The sequence below is a fragment of the Bos javanicus genome, chromosome 9, assembly GCF_032452875.1.
Source record: "Bos javanicus breed banteng chromosome 9, ARS-OSU_banteng_1.0, whole genome shotgun sequence".
Taxonomy (NCBI): domain Eukaryota; kingdom Metazoa; phylum Chordata; class Mammalia; order Artiodactyla; family Bovidae; genus Bos; species Bos javanicus.
Window position 1 is genome coordinate 45,174,574 of NC_083876.1, and position 26,994 is coordinate 45,201,567.

Sequence of the window (26,994 nt, forward strand, 5' to 3'; positions counted from 1 at the left end):
AGTGCCTTGTTTTTTGGCTGATGTGAGACAAAACCTTTTGAGTAATTGATAAGGGTAACACTAAAGAGCTATTAACTTGAGTTATTATGTTTTTAAAAACTTTTTTTTTTAAACATTCTTCTTTTTGCATAGGTCTGTTTCTGAACTACTATCAAATTCAAAATTTGATGTCAATTATGCATTTGGACGTGTGAAAAGAAGCTTGCTTCACATTGCAGCAAAGTAAGACTAAATATTTTGGATTAAGCTCTGGTCTAAAGTGATGATCAGTAAGCTTTGAAGCAATGTGATTCCATAGTAGTTATGGAGAGAGATGAGAACAGGTAGCTGAGTGGTTCTTATTGAGGCCTTATTCCTCAATAGGTTCCTATTGAGGTCTTATTGAGGCCATAGTGTGCCACGCTTGCATCATTTCTCTAGATAGTTTTTTAATTTTGGGATTGGACTCAAGTCATATCTTATGTTTTTGTTTGTCCTAGATCAGATTAGAGGAGGTTAGGTATGGGGTTTATCTTTTCCTGGATATACTTAAGAGGGTACATTAATCAAAATTTTACTTTTATACCACCAATGTAAGATTCTATATGCTAATTGAATGTGAAGCTGTTGGCTTTATACTTTTTTCTTAGGTGTGAGAATGATTTTTATTCATAATGTTCCAGTGTGTAACTAATCAGTTTATTGATATCACCTTTTAAGATTTAGGTAGTGCTAACTCTCCCTAAATAAAATTGATTTTTCAATATAAATTTGGCTTCTGGAAGGCCAAAAGTTCAGAGTATTACATGTTTTCTTTTATGTGCTAAAGCCAAATTTTGTTTCATATGAATTTCTCAAATACTTCGTAGATTTTGTAGTAGAATGTGCCATCTTGAAAATAGAGGTTATTTACTCTTTGTGATAGGAGTTAAATTGGTCAATATGGACCCCCTAAATAATGTGTTTATTTTATTTTATTTTTTTTAAATAATGTGTGTAATAGAGTTTTTCATTTTTTAATTAAGCTTTGTCAACTGTGGCCGTATGTTAAATGCATCTGAACTGTTTTTAATATTGTTTTAGTTGTGGATCAGTGGAATGCTTGGTTCTGCTTTTAAAGAAAGGAGCAAATCCTAACTATCAAGATATTTCGGGCTGTACACCTCTTCATTTGGCAGCTAGAAATGGGTAAATATTTTTTCTTGAGTAGCTTAAGTTGGATTATCAGTTATGAATAGGAAAGCACCCTGCCTTCATTTGGTACTTTTTTCCCCTCAATATTTGCCTTGGAAAGAGGGTCTTGGATTATTATGTTATCCTTTTAAATAACTATAATAATATCAATAATTTATTAAGTAGTTCACTAATATTTTTCTTCTTAAATATATGTTTGTCTGAGTTTACTTATAATGACATTTTTTGAAAAGCATAATTTTCACCTCTTTGTTTCAGTGTCCTTTTTCCTGCTAGTCTTTTGCCACGTCTAACTCCATGACTTATTTTCCAAATTCTTTGGTTAATTTTATTAATGCAATTAAAGACAGAGTAAATATATTTTACTTAGTTTATAATTATTTGTGAATGAGTGTACTAACTCATTGTGTGCTATTTTAAACCCTATTGAACTTTTTATGGATTTCTCCTTTTTTGTTGAGAATTTCACAGTCACATCTGTATCTGCCTCTACAATATTTTTCACTTCTTAAAGTTCTCTTGGACTGAGAAACCAGACCAAAATGGTTGGAATTATGTTTATAATTAAAATAAGTAGTTTTTGATTCAGGGCTTGAGGAACTTTAAGAAAACTTCTCTTTGAAAAATATTTCTATGTGTTTATTCTTTTGATTACTCTGGAAAGTATTTTTGTTGCCTGTTTTGAACTGAAATTCTGCATAGTTAAGGTGGCTGCCTAAGTGAGATAGATATGGGGCTAAAATTGTCAACTTCATCAATGTGAGACCAAATTTTTTCAGATAAGGGTTAAAGTAGAACCAGTAAAATAAGAATGATAGTGATATCTAGGTTGGACATGGGAGAGGCATAGTCTTTTACCCTGTCAGGTTTAGATCCATTATCCCATGTATTGGTAGGTTAGTGACAAAGCTCTTTTTAGAAGTTACATATAAAAAATTGTCTCAACAACTGTAAATGGAAGGACAGGTTGGTGCACAGCAGGGATAAAACGCCTACTCCTGCTGTAGTAGGGGACTTTGTCATTTAGGAGACCATTGCTTCCCCCGCTCCCCCAGGCTTTGTTGAAGTATATTGGCAAGTAAAATTATAAATATAGTTATACTGTACATCATGATTTTATCTATACATTGTGAAGGGATGTCTCTCATCCATCACCTCAAATACTTATCTTTTTTTTTTTTTTTTTGGTAAGACATTCAATTTGGAGACCATTACATTTTAAAGATGAAAACATATGACATATTATTTCATAATTCATATGGCAAATCAGTCAAGAGAAAAGGAATAAGAAGAGTCCAGAACCCTTACATAGCATCTAACTTGGATGCATTTCATTCCTATAAAGATTATTTTGATATTCAGTACATAACTATTTTGTTTTTTATTTACTAAATGGGTGCCTTATACAGCTTAGGGACAGCTTGTTCAGCTTAAAGCTACTTGTTCCTGTAGCTTTTGATGGTTTCAGAAAATGTTTTTTGGTGTGATTCTCTACAAGTTCAAATTTGTCTAGACTGAAGCAGCAGTTATAGGTGAATTCTGCCCCTTTGGCTGGTCCATCTGATTTGTGGGATTTTTTTGTTTTGTTCCCTCATCTGTTATTGTCAGAAAGGTAGACTATTTCTCTTGGCCAGCTTTAGAGTTTTTATCTTCAGCCATCAGTGCTGTGTACGTTAGTACTAAATTGCCTTCCTTTCTAGTGGAAGACCTCTTAGGTTGCCTCAGAGCACTTGGATGACTGGTCCCTCTGTCCTTTGGGTTACCATAAACTTATAATTGTTGCAGTATCCAGCCAGGAAAGTTGTTGCTTCCTGTACAAAAGATCCAGCATTGCTCATGATTATATGAGAATTTTAAAAGAGAAGACTTAAAAATTATTGTGTTATCTTTAGGTTGCATATTGGTCAGATTTGAAACATTTTTTCACTATTTTTTGTGAGCTAGATTGTGAGCTCATAAAGGGTAGAGCTCATGTATTAGTTAATATTTTAGCTCCATTCTAAGCAGAAGAGGTGAGCACTTAATGGGTCTTTTTGATTTACTCAAGGTTATGGAAAATAGCAGTGATGATTGTTAAGTAAGAAAAAGGATATATTTCTCTTATAGTGCCCTGTACCTTTTGCAGTTCATTTTTGGGAGGGGGAGCATTATGTTTTGTGGCTTCTCTTCAACAAACCTCTGCCCTAAACACTTCTTTGGAACCCTTTCCCTGGCACAGTCCTACCTAAGTGTTTATTTTGACAATAGGCCAATGGTCCACATCAGGCTTCTGAATAGATTTTAGAAGTCCCACATTATGGGTGCCATCACACACACACAGAGGCATAATTTAAACAATGTAATATTAATTTTAATGGGATTTTGTAGTCTGTTTCCTCACAGTAATAAAGATTTATTTCCTAAGGTTTTCATAACTGTATTCGATGAAGAAACTTTGTAAATGTTTGAACTTTTAAGTTTACTCAGAGCTTTATTTTCTTCCATTTCTTTGATTAAAATGCTGATTTTAGTTGAATTTAACTTCATTTTAGAAAGAAAGAGTCATAGCAAGAAAAGTAATTTGTTTTCTTTTAAAAGGTTTATTCAGTTAATAACAATTATAACTATTATATATACAGAGGATGAGATGGTTGAATGACATCTCTGGCTCGATGGACATGAGTTTGATCAAGCTCCAGGAGTTGGTGATGGACAGGGAAGCCTGGTGTGCTGCAATCCATGGGGTTACAGATCGGACACGACTGAGTGACTGAACCGATAGCTATTATTAGATTGAATAATTAGTAATTAGTTAGCTATGCTTAGTACTGAGTTGATTAAAGAAATGTGATAGGGTATGAAGAAATTTATTATCAGAGTAAATAGTTATTATATTACATGTATTATGTATATTCTCTGTATACCATATATTATATATGTATAGCTTATTTGCAAAGGGTTCCTGGACCCAATTCCAGTGTGTGTATGTTGGCGGGGCAGTTGTAGGCTTCATCAAACCAATAAGCAAGTCTCAAATGACAGCAGTTTCCTAAAAGTCAGATCAATTCTGACACTATGATGTACCTTCAGGTAGAAGCAGATTCTGTTGGTCAAGGGCTCAGTCCTGTAGACCACCCTTCACTTCAGATGCCAATTGCCAGGTCAGTTTCAAGTAGTTTTCTGACTGACTGGCTACAGATTGGAGGTTCTGCCATCCCCTTCCAACTCAGTATTCCTGTCAAGAGTCCCGGTTGTAACTAGTACTTTTGACCAACTGGCTAGAAATCAGTTGCCGTGATCCCTTTCTTGGGCTTGATTAATTTGCTAGAAGGGCTCACTGAACTCAGGAAAATGTGTTTGTTTACTCACTAGAGTACCATGTTTTTTTTTTTTTTTTTATAAGAGAGTATTAAAGGATATGAGTCAGTAATCAAACGAAGAGATAGATACACTGGGTGAGGTCCTGAACAAAGAGATTTGGGCATGGTCGCAGGTAGAAGCATTTTGGTTCCCCTCCATGGAAGCTCTTCCTGAAAGAGACAAAAAATTGTCCTTTTGGGTCTATGTAGACATCATTACCGGAGAAGGCAATGGCACCCCACTCCAGTACTCTTGCCTGGAGAATCCCATGGACGGAGGAGCCTGGGGTGGGCTGCAGTCCATGGGGTTGCTAAGAGTCGGACACAACTGAGCGACTTCACTTTCACTTTTCACTTTCATGCATTGGAGAAGGAAATGGCAACCCACTCCAGTGTTCTTGCCTGGAGAATCCCAGGGACGGGGAGCCTGTGGGCTGCCGTCTATGGGGTCGCACAGAGTCGGACACAACTGAAGCGACTTAGCAACAGCAGCAGCAGCAGCAGCAGCAGCAGACATCATTACATAGTCATTATTGACTTAAATCATTGGCTGTTAGCAGCTGATTCAACCTCTGGTTGCTATCCCCTCCCTGGAAATAGGAGTGGGACTGAAAGTGCCCTCTAATATGTGGTTGATTCTCCTGGCAACTAGCCCCCACAGTTGGGTGGCACCCAAAAGTCACCTTCACCTCTTTTCAGGAAAAGAGGCCCATTGCTTTTAATTGTTTAGGGTTTAGAACTGTGAGCCAAGAAGTGTGGATTAAGACCAAATATATAACTATACATTCTTACTGTAAATCACAATATCTCAGTATTCACATTAATACGATATATACTATGTTATATAACATTATACATAATATGCTATTATGTATACCCCATTTTATATTTTTTAATGTATGTATATAATCATTTACTTAACTAGATCATAAACTTTTTCTTGCCACAGATTAAATCATATTTTCTTAATTCATTACTGAGCATAGTTAAGCATATACATGAATTGTATATTTTATATATATACACACACACACATATACATATGTGTGTATACATATAGGTGTGTATCACTTTGTTTCCAAAGCATGAGTTTTCATTTAATTATTAATGAAGGAGAAATTGAGATAAACACTGAAGAGTGAGGAAGAATGGATCAGGCTAGGAGCAAGCATTGTGAGCAAAATGACATGGGTAGGCAGTTCAAAAGGCAGCAACATGCTTTTGTAGATATGTCTCCAAGTAAGATATACAGATGTCCAGATCAAGAAAAGATGCTTAATATCCCTAATCAGGGAAATGCCAGTTAAAACTACCATGAGATACCAACTAAGATTCATTAGTATGGCTATCAAAAAAAACATGACAGGTGTTGATGAGGGTTTGGAGAAATTGGACCCCTTGTGCTCTGTTTGTGGGAAAGGGAAATGGTACAGATGCTCTGGAAACTAGTTCTTTGCTTCCTTAAAAATAAAAATAGAATTATACTATGATCCAGCAGTTCCACTTCTGGGTATATACCCCCCACAATTTCATGCAGAGTCTTGCAGAAATATTTGTATACTTGAATTCATAGCAGTATTATTCACAATAGCTAAAGTAAAGGAATCTAAGCATCCATTTGCACATGAATGGATAAACTAAATGTGGTATATACATACAGTGGAATATTATTCAGCCTATGTGAGTGCTAAATTGCTTCAGCTGAGTTCAACTCTGAGCGACCCTGTGGATTGTAGCCTACCAGGCCCCTCTATCCATCAGATTCTCCAGGCAAGAATACTGGAGTGGGTTGCCATGCCCTTCTCCAGGGGATCTTCCCAACCCAAGGATTGAACCAGCGTTTCTTACGTCTCCTGCATTGGCAGGCAGGTTCTTTATTGCTAGCACCACCTGGGAAGCCCCTTAAAAGGTAGGAAATTCTGTATCCATGTTGTATGCTGCAACATGGATGAGCCTTGAGGAGATTATACTAAGTGAAATAAGCCAGTCACAAAAAGACAAACTGTATGATTCTACTTCTGTGAGACATTTCAGTTCAGTTCAGTTCAGTCGCTCAGTTGTGTCTGACTCTTTGCGACCCCATGAATTGCAGCATGCCAGGCCTCCCTGTCCATCGCAAACTCCCGGAGTTCACTCAGACTCAACGTCCATCGAGACAGTGATGGCATCCAGCCATTTCATCCTCTGTCGTCCCCTTCTCCTCCTGCCCCCAATCCCTCCCAGCATCAGAGTCTTTTCCAATGAGTCAACTCTTTGCATGAGGTGGCCAAAGAACTGGAGTTTCAGCTTTAGCATCATTCCTTTCAAAGAAATCCCAGGGCTGATCTCCTTCAGAATGGACTGGTTGGATCTCCTTCCAGTCCAAGGGACTCTCAAGAGTTTTCTCCAACACCACAGTTCAAAAGCATCAATTCTTCGGCACTCAGCCTCCTTCACAGTCCAACTCTCACATCCATACATGACCACAGGAAAAACCATAGCCTTGACAAGATGGACCTTTGTTGGCAAAGTAATGTCTCTGCTTTTGAATATGCTATCTAGGTTGGACTGTGAAGAAGGCTGAGCGCCAAAGAATTGATGCTTTTGAACTGTGGTGTTGGAGAAGACTCTTGAGAGTCCCTTGGACTGCAAGGAGATCCAACCAGTCCATTCTGAAGATCAGCCCTGGGATTTCTTTGGAAGGAATGATGCTAAAGCTGAAACTCCAGTTCTTTGGCCACCTCATGCGAAGAGTTGACTCATTGGAAAAGACTGTGATGCTGGGAGGGATTAGGGGCAGGAGGAGAAGGGGACTACAGAGGATGAAATGGCTGGATGGCATCACTGTCTCGATGGACGTCAGTCTGAGTGAACTCCGGGAGTTTGTGATGGACAGGGAGGCCTGGCGTGCTGCGATTCATGGGGTCACAAAGAGTCGGACACGACTGAGCGACTGATTGACTGATTTGATCTGATCTGATCTAGGTTGGTCATAACTTTCTGTCCAAGGAGTAAGCGTCTTTTAATTTCATGGCTGCAGTCACCACCTGCAGTGATTTTGGAGCCCAAAAAGTAAAGTCTGACACTGTTTCCACTGTTTCCCCATCTATTTCCCATGAAGTGATGGGACCAGATGCCATGATCTTAGTTTTCTGAATGTTGAGCTTTAAGCCAACTTTTTCACTCTTCACTTTCACTTTCATCAAGAGGCTTTTTAGTTCCTCTTCACTTTCTGCCATAAGGGTGGTGTCATCTGCATATCTGAGGTTATTGATTTAGATAAGGGCAAATCGTAGAGATAAAATGTAGAATAGTGGTTGGCCAGGGACTAGCAGGAGAGGGAATGGGGAGTTCTGTTTAATGGATGCAGAGTTTCGGAAAGCTGAAAAGTGTTCTTGAGATGGATGGTGATGGTGGTTGCACAACAATATGAATATACTTAATATTGCTGGTCAAGTGATCAAATGTTAGTCGCTCAGTTGTATCTGACTCTTTGCGACCCCATGGACTGTAGCCTGCCAGGCTTCTCTGTCCATGGAATTCTCCAGGCAAGAATACTGGAGTGGGTAGTCATTCCTTTCTCCAGGGGATCTTCCTGACCCAGGGATTGAACCCAGGCCTCCTGCATTGCAGGCAGATTCTTTACTGTCTGAGCCACCAGGGAACCCTAAGATTACTGCACTGTACACTTAAAAACAGTTAAGATGATAAATTTATGTTATGTGTATTTTACTACAGTAAAAAAGCTGAAAAAAAATTAAGTGGGTAAGGGTATGAATAGATGGCCATTTTATTAATTTATTTTTTACAACTCATCTTAGTATTTTAAATACTATACAATCAAGAATATAGGATACAGCATTCATTGAGACGTCATTTTACTCTATCCATTCCCCTTCCATTAAACTTATGAATGTCTTACATTTTTAATGGAGGTTACTATTTCAAATATTCTGTCAACACTAGAAATTTCATAGCATTTTCAGTGATGAATTTGTCCCAATGGCATTAAAACCTCATTGTGCCTTTTTAAAATCCTATTATCTTTGAGTCATAGAAACAATTTTGTTTCATATGCTACATTTATTTATTGAAGTATTTATTTAAATATTGCAGATACAGGTTATTTGCTATCGGTTAATATTGAGTGTAGTTAATATTTCAGTAAAATAATTTTCATTTGTTTATTTTTCTAGTAACAGTTGTCTTTACTGTCTCTTTTTCTTTTCAGGCAAAAGAAATGCATGAGTAAATTATTAGAATACAGTGCTGATGTCAACATTTGTAATAATGAAGGTCTTACTGCAGTAAGTGCTAAGAGTTTTTGTCTGAGATTTTAGAAATACTTTTAGAAAATAATATCAAAAGTAATAGTAATGCAAAGTGTAGTACAAATATTTCTGCAGTTATTTCTTTGTAGTAATTGAGAAGATACAGAATGATTTCAGGTACACTTCTCAGCTAATTTATACATATTGATGTTAAGGGTGAAATATTTAGACTTGATTTGTTCTGAACTCAGCAGAATTATAAAAGTGAGGCAATAAAAATGATGTGATGTTTGTTTTGTTATGTTGCCTATACTGTCTCCCAACTACTGTCAGAATTCATTGCCTCTAAGAGTCCTATGAGAAAAAAGCAGAAGAATATCAGTAAGAAAAACTGAAGGCAGTGGATGAGTTTCTTCATGCAGGTGGCAGAGTCAGAGTGAGACATGTATCTTCTGTATCCATCTCAGGAAATGGGAGTGCTAATGGGTACAGGGCTTCTTTGGGGGAAATGAAAATGTTCTAAAATTGACTGTAGTGATGATTGCACAACTCTCAATGTACTAAAACCCAGTAAGCTGTATGCTTTAAATAGATGAATTGTAAGGCCGTGAATTGTATGGCATTTTATGTCAAATAAATATACATCTAATTTATGACACTCTTAGCCTGAAAAAAAATAAACATTCTCTTTTTTTTTTCTTTTAAACTTTTTATTTTATATTGGGGTGTAGCCAATTAACAGGGCTTTCCAGGTGGCACAGTGGTAAAGAATCCACCTGCCAGTGCAAGTGATGGAAGAGATGCGGGTTTAGTCCCTGGGTCAGGAAGCTCCCCTAGAGTAGGAAATGGTAACCCACTCCAGTATGCCTGAAAGATTCTATGGACAGAGGAGCCTGGTAGACTACAGTCCATGGGGCTGCAAAAAGTTGAACGTGACTGAGCAACTGAGCATACATACACACACAGATGGTTAACAAAGCTGTGATAGTTTCAGGTGAACAGCAGAGGGACTCAGCTATATATATACATGCACCCTTTCTTCCCTAAACCTCCCTCCCACTCATGCTGCCACATAACATTGAGCAGAGTTGCAAGTGCTATATGGTAAGCCCTTGTTGGTTATCCATTTTAAATATAGCATGTATATATGACCATCTCAAACTCCCTAAGTGTCCCTTCCCCTGGCAACCATAAGTTCATTTTATAAGTCTGAGTGTCTTTCTGTTTTGTAAATAAGTTCATTTGTATCATTTCTTTCTTAAGTTTCATATATAAGGGATGTCATATGACATTTCTTTATCTGACTTACTTCACTCAGTATGACAGTCTCTAGGCCCATCCATGTTGCTATAAGTGGCATTATTTCATTCATTTTAATGGCTGAGTAATATTCCATTGTATATATTTACCACATCTTCTTTATCCATTCCTCTGTCAGTGGACATTTAGGTTGCTTCCTCTCTTAGCTGTTGTAAACAGTGCTGCAGTGAACATTGGGATGCATGTATCCTTTCAGATCATGCTTTTCTCTGGATATATGCCCAGGAGTGGGATTGCAGGGTCATATGGTAGCTCTGTTTTTAGTTTTTAAAGGAACCTCCATACTCTTCTCCATAGTGGCTGTACCAATTTATATTCCTGCTAACAGTGTAGGTGGGTTCCTTTCTCTCCATACCCTCTCCAGCATTTATTGTTTGTGATTTTTTTGATAATTGTAGTTTTGATTTGCAATTCTCTAATAATTAGCGGTGTTGAACATCTTTTCATGTGATTATTGGCCATCTGTATGTCTTTGTTTGAGAAATGTCTATTTAGGTCTTCTGTGTATTTTTTGAGTGGGTTGTTTTGCTGCTGTTAAATGTCATAAGCTGTTTGTAAATTTTGGAGACTAATCTCTTATCAGTCACAAATATTTGCAAATATTTTCTCCCAATTTGTTTCCTTTGCTGTGCAAAAGCTTTTGAGTTTAAGTAGGCACCGTTTATTTATTTTTTATTTCCATTATTCTGGGAGGTAGATCAAAAAGATGTTGCTGTGATTTATGTCAGAGAGTGTTCTGCCTTTGTTTTCCTCTAGGAGTTTTATAGTGTCTGGTTTCACATCTAGGTCTTTAGTAACATTCTTTTGACCTTCCTCCTCAGCTTCCAAATTTCTCACTCCACAGTCAACTTTTCTCAATTATTTTAATAGATTTAAAATTTTTGTTTCCCTAATTCTAAATAACAGGCTAGTATAACTGCTTTTTGACTTTTCAGTTTTAGGCATCACCTATTGACTTGCTGGAATATCAAGTTAAGTGTTTCTTTTTTAGCCTCACCTCCTCTTATCCCATCATGTACAAGCACATTTCCCTCACACCCATCCAGTAGAAGTGTAATTTTTGTTAGGTCATTTTTCACTGTTTTAATTTTTTGGCTAAATAAAAACTGTTCATAGTTAGGCCAAAAAATGTACTACAGTTGCTTTTTGGGGGTGGGGAGAATGCTGTGTTTTGTGGCATGTGGGTTCTTAGTCCTATGACCAGGCATCATACCCATGTCCCCTGCCCTTGGAGTGCAGAGTCTTAACCATTGGACTGCCAGGGAAGTCCCTATAGTTGCTTTTCTTTCTCTCACAGCATTTTGTTTTTCATGTGATTAATAATTGTATTTTCAAAAATGAGATACTTGTAGATTCATATGCAGTTGTAAGAAATAATAACAAAGAAATCCTCTGTATATTTTGCACAGTTTTCCTCAATGGTAGCATTTTATAAAACCATAGTATAATGTTATGACCAGAATATTGACAATGATATAGTTTATGTTATTCAGATTTCTCCAGTTTAACTTCTATCCACTTTTACCTGTTTATGTATGTTAAGTTTTAGACAGATTTACTACCTTTATAGGTCTATGTGTCCACTACCGCAGTCAATATTAGTATTTCCAACTCCAAAAAGATGTTTTTTATTTTCTTTTATAATCACACCTTTCCTTTCCTTCATCCCATGCCTAACCCTGGCAATCAGTAATCTGTTCTTCATTTCTAAAATTTTGTCATTTCAAGAGTATAATATAAATGGAATCATACTAGGAATGGGCTTTTGTGTGCTGATCATATTCCACGGGGATGGATCTTGGTTGTGTGTATTAATGATTCATTCCTCTACATTGCTGACAAGTATTTCTTGGTGTAGATGTACCACTGATTGTTTAACCATTCACCTGTTGAAAGACATCTGGGTTGTTTCCTGTTTGGGCCTATTGTGAATAAAACTGCCATGAACATAGTATACAGGTTTTTGTGTGAACATAAAGGTTTCATGTTTAGGGAATATAATGCCCAGGAATACAGTTGCTAGGTTGTATGGTAGTTTCATGTTTAGTTTTAAAGTGCACTGGAAAGCTTTTCCAGGCTCACTGTATCTTTTTATACTCCCACCTGCAACATACGAATGATCTAGTTTTCTGTCATTCTCGCCAGCATTTGGTGTTGTAACTGTATTTTATTTTAGTCATCTTGTTAGGTATGTATGTAGTGATATCTCATTGTGGTTTTAATTTGCATTTACCTAATTGCCAATGTTGAACAGCTTTTTGTGTGTTTTGTTTGCCATCTATATATCCTATTTTGTGAAATGAGTTCAAGTCATTTGCCCATTTTCTGTTTTTTTTTTTTTTAAATTGAGTTGTTAGAATTCTTTGTATTTTGGAAATATCAAACCTTTGTCAGGTATGTGACTTGCAAATATTTTCTCCTCATCTTTACTTTGCCTTTTAAAATTCTAAACTGGGTCTTTTGTAGTGTGAAAGTTTTAAATTTTGATGAAGTTTAGTATATCAGTTTTTGCATTTATGGACTGTGTTTTTGGTATCTAGTTTAGGAACTCTTTACCTTGCCGTGGAGCCTGAAGATTTTCTCTTACCTTTTTCAAAAAGTTCTTTAATTTTACATTTTATATCTAAGCCTATGATCTGTTTTGAGCTAATATTTGTCTGTGATGCTTAAGTCAAGGCTCATTTTTTTACCTATGGATTCCAGTTACTCTCGCACTATTTGTTGTAAAGACTGTATACTTCCTGTGTGAAATTAGCTTTGTATCTCTCTCAAAAATGTTTTAGACATACCTGTATGGGGTTATTTTGGGGTCCTCAGTTCTGTTCCACTGTCTGTATGCATTTGCCATTATCACACTGTCTTGATTACTCTAGCTATATAGTAAGCCTTAATAGCAGGTAGAGTAATTCCTCCCACTTCATTTTTGTCAAGATTGTGTTAGCTACTTTGGTTCTTTCACGCATCCATATAAATTTTAGAATAAACTTGTCTATGATGAAAAACCCTGCTGAGATTATTTTAATTGGAATTGCATTAAGCCTATAGATCAATTTGGGGAGAATTGATATCTTTACTATGTTGAGTCTTCCAATCTGTAAACACAGTATGTCTTTCCATTTATTTAAGTCTTTGATTTCTTTCATTAGAATTTTATGTTGCTCAGCATACAGATCTTGTGCAAGGTTTAAGTGTATAGCTATTTTATTTTCTTTGTAGCAATTGTAAGTAACATTATTTTTAATTTTGATTTCTGCATGTTCATTGCTAGTACATAGAGATACAATTGCTTTTTATGAGTTGATCACATATCTTGTGACCTTGCTGAACTCACTTGATTAATTCAGGAGTTTCTGGTAGACTCCTTAGGATTTTCCACATAGATAATCATATCATCTGCAAATTAAGATAATTATAACTTTTCCTTTTCAATCCATATGTCTTTTCTGTTTCTCTCTTCATTGCAGCTCAGAATTTTGTTTTCTAAATGTGTATTGTCAATTCTTTGCTAGAGTTTCCCTGAACTTTGTAAATATCCTCATAACATATGTTCACTACCTTTCATCTTGAATAGTTTTGAGGGAGTCTGTTACGGAGACTGCTGATTGATTTCTTGGCTTGCTGTACAGTGTTATTTGGAATATCTCTTCACCATCATCCTGGAGATGCCTTTGCCTTTCTCTTGTTTTGGGTTTTTATTTATATACATACCTCGGAGATACTGCAGGTTCTGTTTCTGACCATGTTAATAAAATGAATACTGAAGTAAAGCGAGTCACACAGATCTTTTGGTTTCTTAGTTCATATAAAAGTTATATGTGGAGAAGGAAATGGCAACCCACTCCAGTATTCTTGCCTGGAGAATCCCATAGACAGAGGAGCCTGGCAGGCTACAGTCCATGGGGTTGCAAGAGTTGGACACGACTTAGTGCACTGTCTCACCCCAGAGATCCTGCCACATATACCACAAAAACCAAACATCCCCCAATGACCTTGGCCCCACTGTTCCAATCACTCCCAGGTGGGAATTCAGGCACATGTCCACAGAGGTCACAGACAACATACATACGGTTCTGTTATGTCCCATATATTACCCTTTCATGTCCCAAGGAAGACATTTTCTCTTAGAGATTTTCATTTAGTGTATCTTTAAAAAATCTTGTGTTAAACTTGCCTCCATCTTTTTCTTGGGTAAGGACAACCCAGAAATGGCCCTTTTGTGTCTGTGATGTTGCCATTCACAGCTTTCTTGATAGGCCTAGTACAATCTTGAGAACAGGGTTGCTGTATGCTGAGTGTCAGACGGTAGCTCTTAGCTTTGCCTATCTTAGGTAGTTATGCTGTGCATTTTTTATTGGTGTACCATGTTTGATTTGTCCCTAATACCTTTGAAGTTTTTCTGAGAAATGAATAATGCAACATGAACTTATTAAAATACATTTTAAGCCTTTAAAAAAAAAAGTTATATGTAACCAAGAGACACTGTAGGGTGTTTACTACCTTTTGGGGGAGTTCTGTGATCTCAATTTTCCTTTACTGGCTTAGGGGTCATCTTTCTGTTCTGACAAAATAGACAAAAGCTTCCAAAATGGGTTGCTATTGTATTCTCTCCTGTTCTTTATCTTAATGTGCATATTCAGTTGCTCAGTAGTGTCCAAATCTTTGCAACCCTTTGGACTGTTGTCTGGGAGGCTGCTCTGTCCAAGGGATTTTCCCAGCCAGAATACTGGAGTGGGTTGCCATTTCCTCCTCCATTATCTTAATAGATCTGTTGTTTAAGAAAAAGTACCCTTTATTGTCATTTCAGTGGTTTGGGAAGAAGTAGGAGCTGGTTCTTGGGTTCAAAGCTACCATTTTAAAACAAGTTACATGATATATTTTTTTTAATGGAAAAAAGGCCAATGAAAAATGCATGGACAGCATAGACCAAAGTTACAGCATTATCTTTGAGTTGTAGACTTCTAGACGTTTTATATTTTTTATCCTCCCCATGTGTGTTATTTATGTATGTTTTATGCATTACATGTAAAATATAGGAAATAAAGAATATGATCCCTACTGTGTTGATTATTTTTTATCTTATGTTTGTTTCTGGGGAAGGGAAAATGTTCAGTACCTCTTCTCTAGAGATAAGCTATACCTACAGTCCATGGTCATCTAAGAAGCAGAGTATTAGTGATCCTCAGTTTAGGATTTTTAATTACTTTGAACATTGCAAAACTTGATTTTGAAGTACATGACTGTGTAACCTATATCCTGATACATATTTTCCCCCATTTAAAATATAGGAAAAAATTATATTGGCTTAAATTTTAATTTTAATCTTTGGTATGCATGTAGTGCTCACAGTTGAGAAATAATTGCATTATTTATTTGCTGTTTTTATATGAAATACTCCTGCATAAATGTTAAGTAACTAAATGGCTGTACAGATACACTGGCTGGCTGTGAATGGGCGGACAGAACTACTCCATGACCTTGTACAACACGTCAGTGATGTCGATGTTGAGGATGCGATGGGGCAGACAGCGCTGCATGTGGCCTGCCAGAATGGTCACAAGACGGTAAATTAAGCCTCAAGGACTTTAAGTTGCATGTGTTTTTTTTTTGTAAACTTTGAATCGATGAAAAACTTTTCACTGTGCATAATTGGAAACATAAAGCAAAATCTTAAAACATTTTCTGCATCATGTGCACTTCTAATTAGTATATTCTATGTGGATAAAAGGAACAGCAAATAGTGCTTTTAAATATGTTTAATGTAATTTGGATTTCAATTTTATTTTTGATTCATAAATTTATTAGCTATGTGTTTTAAATTTTAAATATTAACAAATAATTTGTTTATAATGTTTATTCTGTTGTCAGTTTTATCAAACAACTATTTTATTTTATTTTTTTTACCATTTTCATATTTTTACCATTAAGCCTCAAGTTTTGGAATTAGACCATGAAGAGAGTAAACTCCAACTTTGCTTAAATAGTTCAACTTGGGTTATCATATTTTTCTACTCCCGTGGCATATAAGTACTATATATAAGTACTAGAATCACAGCTGTTTTCTTTCTTACTTTTGATTTCTAAAATCATGCATTTGTTTTACGGCAGTACTTTACTGTTATCCCTATGTATAAACATTTGACTTTTAAAATTGCTAATAGTTTTCTTTCTCATTAGGAGACTGCTACCTTATTTAAAGATTGTTGGCTTAAGATTTTAGATTGACTTTCTGCCTTTTATAATTTCATATCCTGGTTACTTTCAGTTTTTTCCCACATTTAACATTATGGATAATAGAATATTATTTATTTGCTAACTAAAATGAAAAACCAACTGAAAACAAAAAAACACTGCCGGCATCTACAAAGATAAAAAGTTTATGTTTATTATTTTGTACACATTCTGAGTCTAATGTTTTTGTTGGGAAAATTCTTGGTGGAATCTGGATTTCTGTCTTTGCAAACACTTTTTTCTTAACCTGGGTTCAGGCTGTTGGCTCCTACATACTTAGATGCTTTATGTATGACCTCAATTCACAAAATATTACACTTCTTTAAGGTAGTGAGCTCAAAGTTTACATTGTCATATGTTTAATAAGAGTTGGATAAAAGAGATATATGAATATTTTTTTCTTTCCTGGCATTTCTTCTGAACACCAGTGTTCATTATTATTCTTTTGTCTTTTATCATCTGAAAACTAATTCAGTGTTTTTAGGATTATTCCTTTTCATTACTTTTTACTTTCTGCAAGTCAGTATTACTAAATTTAAGAAGTATTCTGGGTGGGGGAAAAATCATCTAAAATCTAATCTTGACAGACCCCAGTAAGCAACCGTTGCCTGTTAGAGTCCTGCTGGTAGCTCTTACTCAACAGAAAAGCACCTGCTTTAATATTAAACACTCTGCTGAAACAAATGAGTGGCATATCATTTACTAAGATTGCAAACTGTATCTGTTGCCCAGTAATTTGTGTAGTAAAAAACTAAATTCAGATTAGGAATTATCTACAAAAGCTAATTTTAGGTGCCTTGAGCCAGTGAAGAAGCAAAAATTACTCAGAAAACCTTGGTTCAAAACATGTGCATTACAGGGTGCATTGAAAATTTAGAATTGCCTACTGAAGTTATTGAAGAGTAGTTAGTATAATACACTCCATATGGTTTACAACCTAAAGCAGGTGTGGTAAAGTAAGAGAGAATTGCTCATAGTCAGATGGCCTTTGAAGAACTGTATTTTCAGATTTATAGGTGGCCTGACTTCATGGTGGTGATGGGTTTCACAGGGTGAGATTTTACAGATATAGTACAGGAGGACGAGTGTAAAAAGCCACGTTGACTTGTGGTTGATTGTATTAGTGAGTAAGGTTCCTTTATATTTGGTCCATTATAGTTACCTGCGAGGATCATACACAAAGGTAATGCTTAGCACTATTTTCCAATTCATTGTATATATTTTTAGTCCTTCGATTAGGGCAAGAAGGAATCTTGAAAAATTAGTCCATTTCCTAGCCTCCAGACGGCATTCCACCTCTAAAAATCTGTGTTGATAGTTATGTTAATTGTCATAATGTATTTCTGGGATCTGTTCAAATCTTAGTGGATGAGGTTATTCTTTTATCTTAAGTTGAATTTGATTTAAGGGCTCTGAGATGTAAGTTACTACAGGGTGTAGGGATTATTGATTTTGCTTTTAACTGTATATCTTACCATAAGTTGAACAAAGTCTAAAATGCTTTGTCAGGTATCAGCAAATGAAAATGGCCTTTGTGTTGTCTCCAGGTAGTTAACTTTTGCGTAAACTCATTAAAAGGTCTTCAAAACTTATGTCCATGTAGACATATACCAGTCCACATAGGTTTTAAGATTCTATTTTTAAGTTTAGAATCAATACTATATATTGATTATATATTTTATGGGGCTTCCCAGGAGGCTCAGTGGTAGAGAATGCACCTGCCAGTGCAGGAGACACAGGAGATGTGGGTTGGATCCCTGGGTTTGTAAGATCCCCTGGAGTAGCAAATGGCAAGCCACTCCAGTATTCCTGCCTGGAAAATTCCATGGACAGAGGAGCCTGGTGGACTGCAGTGCATGAGTCGCAAAGAGTCGGACAGGACTGAGTATGTACACATATTTTATAGAATAAAATGTAAAACTTTAGAGAGGGAAAGAAGCTCCATTAAAAATATTTTTAAAAGCATATCAGCTCTTTTCAAATTAAAGAGGATGATATGATAAAGAAATGCTCTGAAATTTACCTTTTAATCTCATTTTAGGGAAAATCTCAAGAATGCATGAAAAGATTTTGAACTGGCTAAGAGCTCTAAAGCTTTGTAGAATTTATAATTGAATACTTTATTCTTGCTTTGATGACACATAAATTGTAGATTTACATTACTTTTTTTACAGATAAAAGATTTGGAAGAAAGATTGATTTTGTCATAATTAAGAAATCAAGTAATTTTTGACATGATTTCATATAGATACATGTGTTTTGTTAGAGGTAAATCAAGATAAGGATGTTTTCATCCTCTTGCTGGAAGGAAGTGGTTTGGTCAGTTGAAGACTACAGTATGATCATTTTTGTCCTTGTGACAATAGCATTATGATTTTAAACTACTTCAGTTCTGACTCTTGCGACCCCCTGGACTGTGCCAGGCTTCCCAGTTCTTCACTATCTCCTGGAGTTTGCTCAAATTCATGTCCATTGAATCAGTGATGCCATCTAACCATCTCATCCTCTGCTACCCTCTTTTCCTTTTGCCTTCAGTCTTACCCAGCATCAGGATCTTTTCCAATGAGTTGGCTTTTCTCATCAGGTGATCAAAGTATTGGAATATCAGCTCCAGCATCAATCCTTCCAGTGAATGTTCGGGATTGATTTCCTTTAGGACTGACTGATTTCATCTCCTTGCATTCCAAGGGACTCTCAATATTCTCCAGCACTGCAATTCAAAAGCATCAAGTCTTGGGCACTCAGCCTTCTTTATGGTCCAGCTCTCACATCCATACATGACCACTGGAAAAACCATAGCTTTGACTATATGGACCTTTGTTGTCAAAGTGACATCTCTGCTTTTTAATATGCTGTCTAGGTTTGTCATGGTTTTTCTTCCAGGGAGCAAGTGTCTTAATTTCATGGCTGCAGTCAACATCTGCAGTGATTTTGGAGCCCAAGAAAAGAAAATCTATCATTGCTTCCACTTTTCCCCCTTCTGTTTGCCATGAAGTGATGGGACCAGATGCCATGATCTTAGTTTTCTGAATGTTGAGTTTAAGCCAGCTTTTTTGCTCTCCTCTTTCACTCTCATCAAAAAGCTCTTTAGTTCCTCTTTACTTTCTGCCATTAGAATGGTATCATCTGCATATCTGAGACTGTTCATATTTTTCCCTGCAATCTTGATTCCAGCCTGTGATTCATTCAGCTCAACATATCTAATGATGTACTCTCTGCATAGATGTTAAATAAGCAGGGTGATAGTATACAGCCTTGTCTTACGCCTTTCTCAATTTTGAACCAGTCTGTTGTTCCATGTCTGGTTCTGTTGCTTCTTTACCCGCATACAGGTTTCTCAGGAGACAGGTAGGGTGGTTTGATAGTCCCATCTTTTTAAGAATTTTCCACAGTGTGATCCACAATGTCAAAGGCTTTAGCGTAGTCAATGAAGCAGAAATAGATGTTTTTCTGGAATTACCTTGCTTTCTCTGTGATCCAACAGATGTTGGCAATTTGATCTCTGGTTCCTCTACCTTTTCTAAATCCAGCCTGTACATCTGGAAGTTCTCAGTTCATATACTGCTGAAGCCTAGCTTGAAAGATTTTGAACATTACCTTACTAGCATGTGAAACAAATGCAATTGTACAGTAGTTTGAACATTCTTTGGCATTGCAATGAAAACTGACATTTTCCAGTCCTGTGACCACTGCTGAGTTTTCCAAATTTGCTGACACACTGAGTACAGCACTTTAACAGCATCATCTTTTAGGATTTGAAATAGCTTATCTAGAATTCCATCACCTCCATTAGCTTTGTTTATAATAATGCTTCCTAAGGCCCACTTGTCTTTACACTCCAGGATGTCTGCCTCTAGATGAGTGACCACAGCATTGTGGTTACCCAGATCATTAAGACCTTTTTTGTACAGTTCTTCTGTGTATTCTTGCCACCTCTTCATCTCTCCTGCTTCTGTTAGGTCCTTACTGTTTCTGTCCTTTATCCTCCCCATTCTTCATTCTTGCATGAAATGTTCCCTTTCCCCAATTTTCTTGAAGAGATCTCAAGTCTTATCCATTCTATTGTTTTCCTCTATTTCTCAGCATTGTTCATTTAAGAAGGCCTTCTTACCTCTCCTTGCTATACTCTGGAACTCTGCATTCAGTTTGGTATACCTTTCCCTTTCTTCCTAGCTTTTCACTTCTCTTCTTTCCTCAGCTATTGGTAAAGCCTCCTCAGACAATCATTTTGCCTTAAATTTCTTTTTCTTTGGGATGATTTTGATTACTGCCTCCTATACATTGTTCCAGTCTTCTGTCCATAGTTCTTCAGGCACTCTGTCTACCGGATGTAATCCCTTGAATCTATTTGTCATCTCCACTGTATAGTCATAAGGGAGATGATTATACCTGAATGGCCTAGTGGTTTTCCCTACTGTCTTCAATTTAAGCCTGAATTTTGCAATAAGGAGCTGATGATCTGAGCCACAGTCAGCTCCAGATCTTGTTTTTACTGAGTTTATAGAGCTTCTCCATCTTTGGCTGCAAAGAATATAGTCAGTCTGATTTTAATACTGACCATTTGGTGATGTCCATGTGCAGAGTTGTCTCTTGTGTTGTTGGAAAAGGGTGGTTCCTGTGACCAGTGTATTCTCTTGACCAAACTCTCTTAATATTTGCCTTGCTTCATTTTATACTCTAAGACTAAACTTGCCAGGTATCTCTTGACTTCCTACCTTTGCATTCCAATCCCCTCTGATGAAAAGCACATCTTTTTGTGGTGTTAGTTCTAGAAGGTCTTGTAGATTTTAATAGAACCAGTCGATTTCAACTTCTTTGGCATCAGTGGTTGAGGCATAGACTTGAATTACTGTAATGTTGAATTGTTTGCCTTAGAAATGAACGGAGACCATTCTGTCATTTTTTAGATTGCACCCAAGTACTGTATTTTGGACTCTCTTGTTGACTATAAGGGCTGCTCCATTTCTTCTAAGGGATTCTTGCCCACAGTAGTAGATATAATGGTCATCTGAATTAAATTTGTCCATTCCTGTCCATTTTAGTTCACTGATTCCTAAGATGTAGATGTCCACTCTTGTCATCTCCTGCTTGACCACATCTAATTTATTCAGTTGCTAATTCATGTCTGACTCTTTGCAACCCCATGAACTGCAGCATGCCAGGCTTCCCTGTTCTTCACTATCTCCCTGAGTTTGGTCAAACTGATGTTCATTGAGTCAGTGATGTCTTCAACCATCTCGTCCTCTGGTGTCCCCTTCTCCTTCTGCCATCAATCTTTCCCAGCATCAGGGTCTTTTCCAATGTGTCAGCTCTTTGCCTTGATTCATAAACCTATCATTCTGTGTTCCTATGCAATAGTCTTCTTTACAGTATGAGACTTCACTTTCAACACATCTACAACTGAGCATCATTTCCACCTTGGCCCAACTACTTCTTTCTTTCTGGAGCTATTAGTAATTGCCGTCTACTTTTCCCTAGTAGCATATTAGACACCTCTTGACCTGGGTAACTCATCTTCTGGTGTCATATCTTTTTGCCTTTTCATACTGTTCATGTGGTTCTTGAGGCTAGAATACTGGAATGGTTTGCCATTCCCTGCTCCAGTGGACCACATTTTCTTAGAACTCTTCACTATGACCCATCTGTTTGGTGGCTCTGCATGGCATAGTTCTTCACTTTATTAAGTTACACCAGCCCCTTCATCAAGACAGGCTGTGATCCATGAAGGGGAGCTATACAATACCAGAATTATTGTATTGTCTGTGGATATTGATTTCAAATAGAAAATTGTTTGAGAATTTGATTATTCATCTGGCTTACTATATAGTCTGGCAACTTTTTTCTTCGTCTATCCTTATCTATCTCCTAAGGTATATTCTGTCTACTGATTACATAATTAAAGAAAGTGTTGTGAGCACTTTGGAAGACACTTAAGAGTAATGATACTATTGGTACTATTATTGCCACTATTAATATTGATGATATGAATCTGTAAAAACAGTACAAGGATCACTACCTGAACTCTTGAATTCATTTACTCTTGTGCAGTAAGCTAGGCCCAGTGTGTTGTTTGATTTTTAATCTCATTTTTAGAAGTATAGTAAAAAAACTTATATTGTTGTGAAGGTGTAGTTGCTGAATCGTGTCTGACTCTGTGACCCCATGGACTGTAGTCCGCCAGGCTCCTCTGTCCATGGGCAAGATATATGTATAATTGACTCCAATTTTTTTGACAATGAGTTGAACTTACTTTTTGATAACTTTTTTCATTGTCTTTAGGTCTTTAAGATTTATTGATGCGTTTAATTGCCACAAATGGTTGATTACTGTTTTTGTTGAATAACTTGGATTTAGAAACTCTGGAGAACTGTCAGTTGGTTCAGTCTCAATTTTATGTAAGTCAGAGTATATAGCAGTATTAGTTTTTGGACTAATTTCAGTTCACTTAAAAAAGAAATTTTATTTTTATCAGAATAAACTTTATAGTGCTAAATTTATACAGTGATATGAAGGTTCACAAGCAATATGAAATGATAGTTGAACTATGCTTAGAGTAGATGATCTTTGATAGAACTGACTGCATTTTATTCCCCTAAAACTGTAGGCTTGTTAAGGAACAGTTCACTTATGTTCAGTCAGCTCTCTTGAAATTTTTAGCCAGCTTCCAAGCTTTTCATCCAGAGAATTATAGGACAGCCATGCAAACTTAATTGAAAGCTTTTGCAAAAACATTACCTTAATTCAGCCTTGAGGCACAATGGTAGATGTACTTAACATTTCAGAGTGTGTTTTAGGTTCAGAGTAATTTTATTTATTCTGATGTTAGAATTTTCCTTTCATCACTTCTGAGAAATGTGAGCATATAAAAGAAAGTTCTGTTACTGTGGTTTTTTTCTAACGCAACTGGATAATATTGATTTTTGCTTGATATTACATATGGATTCAGTCTCAATAGGCTTAGGTGGACAGGTTTCTAGAGAAGACCTGTGTAAACCAGTCACAGATTAGTGAGTTGGCCGTTTCATTTAGTATATAAGTTGTTTGTGCTTTGCTGTCCTGTCATCAGAATTACTTTTAATAAGAGATGAAAGATGCTTTTTTTGTTTTTTGATTATCATTTCTTTAGTAATGATAATACAGCAACTCAGATTTTTACTTATGGTTTAATGTAGAATAACTGTTCCTTTTTACTTTGATCATTGTTGTTCAGACAGTTGACATTGATAAAGTAGAGCTGCCTTGGATTTCTTGCTTTGTAATTTATCAGCTTATTGGGCACAGGTGGTCTTGGTTAGTCGCTGCCTTCAATTAAATGACTTTTGAGATTGACCCAAACATTAGGTTTGCACATTAGTTTTCCACTCAGGATGTTGTTTTATCACTTGAAAGGTCATGAAGTCTGTTGAAAGTGTAGTTTCTTTTTATGGATTTCTTGAAGGCCATATGCAAATCCCCTTTCAATGCTTTTCTTTCAGGATTCCTTCCCAGCAGTTTCTTACTCTGTAAGGAGGAAGACTCCCATTGTAGATTACCTAGGAATAGGAGAATAGTGTGATGTTGTTGTTGTTTTAAAGGGAAGAGGGCCGGACAGGGAATTTGAAGTTCTGAATTATTAAAAAGCATGTTTTCCTGACCTATATTAGATACATAAAATAATTTCAGTTCAGTGTAGTTCTTAAAATTGTTATGTTAACTTGAAAGATATAGGTAATCAGCTATCAGTCACATATTTATGTTACTATACCTTTACATGTTTACCTTTACTAAATTGTAAGCTGCTAAACTTAATTTTTGCAAGTAAGTGAGAAGCCATGAAATTTTGAAAACAGGACTTATGACAATTGTAAATTACAATGTTTTTTTTTTTTTTTTGGACTTCACGGCTTATAGTCTTTTAAACACATGCAGTGCAGTTTTCACAGAAGTATTTGTATGTAGGGGCTTAGGGGTGAGAAATTTGCTAAAACAAATTGAATCCAGATCTGCCATAGAGAATCCTATCAGTTTTTCTGATAGCACTAAATCATGGTCTAGCACACTACATATTTTATTTCTTATATCCCTTTGTTTTCCTTTTCCATGAGAATGTAAACTTTATGAAGGCAGGTGTTCGTCCATTTTTGTTCAGTGCTGGGACTCTTGCATCTAAAGTGGTCCCCCCCTACTAGCACATACAAACTTTGAAATTTTTGATATAAGGGAGAATGGACTATTCAAATGCAAAATCTTTCCAACCAATATTCTTCTGCCATTTTCTTTCCATTTCTGAATGTTTGTATTTTTTTTTCTTTTGTAACTTTAAGAGAAGTGTATGTTGATAGTGCTCATTCTTATAAAGGATTGTATCTGATTTGTTTGTCTGTTACTGAAAACTTCTTGGGGATTTTAGTAGCTGAATCCAGAATTCTCTTCAATTATGTTTTGCCTTGTGCTTCTATATAATTTAAAATCCTTAGGTAGTATTGTTTGTTCAAGACCTTTTATATTTTTAATTTAATAAATACTCAAGAGTTTCCTCCAACTGAATTTTCCTTGTTTCAGAGTTATTATACATATAGGTAGTTTAACATAGACTGGAAATTTTAAAACAACCAAACTTTTAAGTTATGTGACTTTCTTGCTCCTTTTATTATGTAATTTAATCAATAATTGAACTCTGCAGTATCCTTTCTCCTGTTACAGAGCTTTTACAAAAAGAAATCTGCGAACTTTTTTTTTTAAATCACGAACATTGATGACTTTTCACTCATTTCAGTGCTGCAAGGCAATTTTTTTTCCTTTACCTTCAAATCCCTTTATGTATTTTTTATTCTTACTTTGAGGGAAGTGGGTTTTTCTCCTTGTTTGTCTTCAGGCAACATTTCATCTGCATGGGATCTATTGAAGCTTTTAGAAAATATTTGTTTCTTTTAATGGTTGTATATTTTGAGGCTCTTAATTGGGATAATTTTGTTAGAAAAGCAGAAAGATTTATGAATATAAAAGAAAATGCTGGATGAGCTTTTTCTTCTTTCTTAATCAAGTGTTTTCCTAAGAACAGAATTTTTAATGTATTTGTAGAATATTTACTATGTACAAGGATATGATAGAAATGTATTACAGTTCATCTTGTGCATCTTACTTTCTTGCTATGATTTGCCTGAAGTTTTACTACTTTGTAGAGGAATATGTTAGTTTAATGGCTAGTTTATTTTACTGTGAACTCTGCAGTATAAATTTTAAAAATGCAGAAATAATGTGAAAACTATGTGGATTTAGAAATGGCATTATTTAAAAGCTAAACACAAATAACTTATGTTGGTCCTTGAGCTTGACTCTTAAGTAGGTATTTATAGGGAACTATTAGATCATCTACAATTAATGTAATTTAAGAAGATATTCCAGATTAACCATAATTCTATTTACTATTCTGAATTTAGAAAAATTAGAATTTCTGTTTTTTTGGTAAATTGTCTGGTGGTTATGACCATGGACTTAGGTTTTAATCCCTGCTCCCCTGTTTATTTGTGTATTGGGGTGCATATTACTTGACCCCTTTGAGACTGAGTTTCCTACTTGTAAAACTGGAGAGAAGAATATCAACTTCCCCATAGGTTGCAATAAATGAAATGATAAATGCTTATTAGCACAGTGTCCAAGCACATGCTAAGGTTATTTGTATTATTATATCATTATATACTTTTAGTTGTTATATAATTTTTATGAATGCATAATATGTTTTGTTAATTACTTAATTCAACTCCTCTCTGGTTGCTGTATCTCAATTGAATAAATATTAATATGTGTTTTTGATGTAATTGACTTCATCTCTTCTGTGCCTTTTTAGAGATGGCTTATTGTCTATGTACTTTCTGTAACAGTCAGTGAACATTATTGCTGCTATCCGTCTCACTTCGGATTTGGATCACACAAACACAGCTAGGTCAGAGGTCAAAAAGGCAATAACCATGATCAAAAGGTTCAAGTGGGCCTTGCCTTATAAAATAATAACCTAAGTGCTTATTTTCTTATATTTGGGAGTTGTTCTTGACCACTCCTCCTGAGTTTCACAATTGTATAGCTGATGATAAAGTTTAATATAATAATGTTGCTATTATGTAGATTTTTGAATTCCTCCTGAAATAGAAGTAAATTCAAATAGCAATAATATATGAATAACTTATCTCTTAAAATATTTTTTATCAAAATCTTTGTAATACAAAATTATACTCCCTTAAATACCCTTCTTTCTCAATTCATGATCATTAGGCAACAATTTTCGATTCTTTTAGCTTCTCTTCTTGTATCTATTTCCACATAATATTCTTCTATTGTTCTTTCTTAATTTATGACTTTTAGATATCACTGAATCATTTCTTGTTATAGTGAGTGAGGATTTAACTAATTTAAATCCTCTTCCCATGCAGTATCTTCCCATTTCTAAAATTAATTATATCACATTTTTGTGAGACAGTATTCAGTTCAGTCGCTCAGTTGTGTCTGACTCTTCGCGACCCCATGAACTGCAGCACACCAGGCCTCCCTGTCCATCACCAACTCCTGGAGTCCACCCAAACCCATGTCCATTAAGTCGGTGATGCCATCCGACCATCTCATCCTCTGTCATCCCCATCTTTCCCAGCATCAGAGTCTTTTCAAATGAGTCAGCTCTTCGCATCAGGTGGCCAAAGTATTGGAGTTTCAGC

General features: G+C 36.0%; 1 protein-coding gene across 8 annotated transcripts in view; it reads left to right on the top strand.

Annotated features, from left to right (window-relative positions):
• Nucleotides 1-26,994, top strand: part of HACE1 (HECT domain and ankyrin repeat containing E3 ubiquitin protein ligase 1) — a 118,384-nt gene that overhangs the window by 8,120 nt on the left and 83,270 nt on the right. For 4 of the 8 annotated variants that reach the window (XM_061427722.1, XM_061427720.1, XM_061427726.1 and 1 more), the window contains exons 3-6: nt 133-222; nt 1,063-1,167; nt 8,722-8,797; nt 15,511-15,642. In XM_061427722.1, the coding sequence (XP_061283706.1) occupies nt 133-222; nt 1,063-1,167; nt 8,722-8,797; nt 15,511-15,642 (403 nt within the window). Of the gene's footprint in view, nt 1-132; nt 223-1,062; nt 1,168-8,721; nt 8,798-15,510; nt 15,643-26,994 lie in introns of those variants that run through there. The other 4 variants (XM_061427725.1, XM_061427723.1, XM_061427728.1 and 1 more) reach the window with 4 other exon arrangements.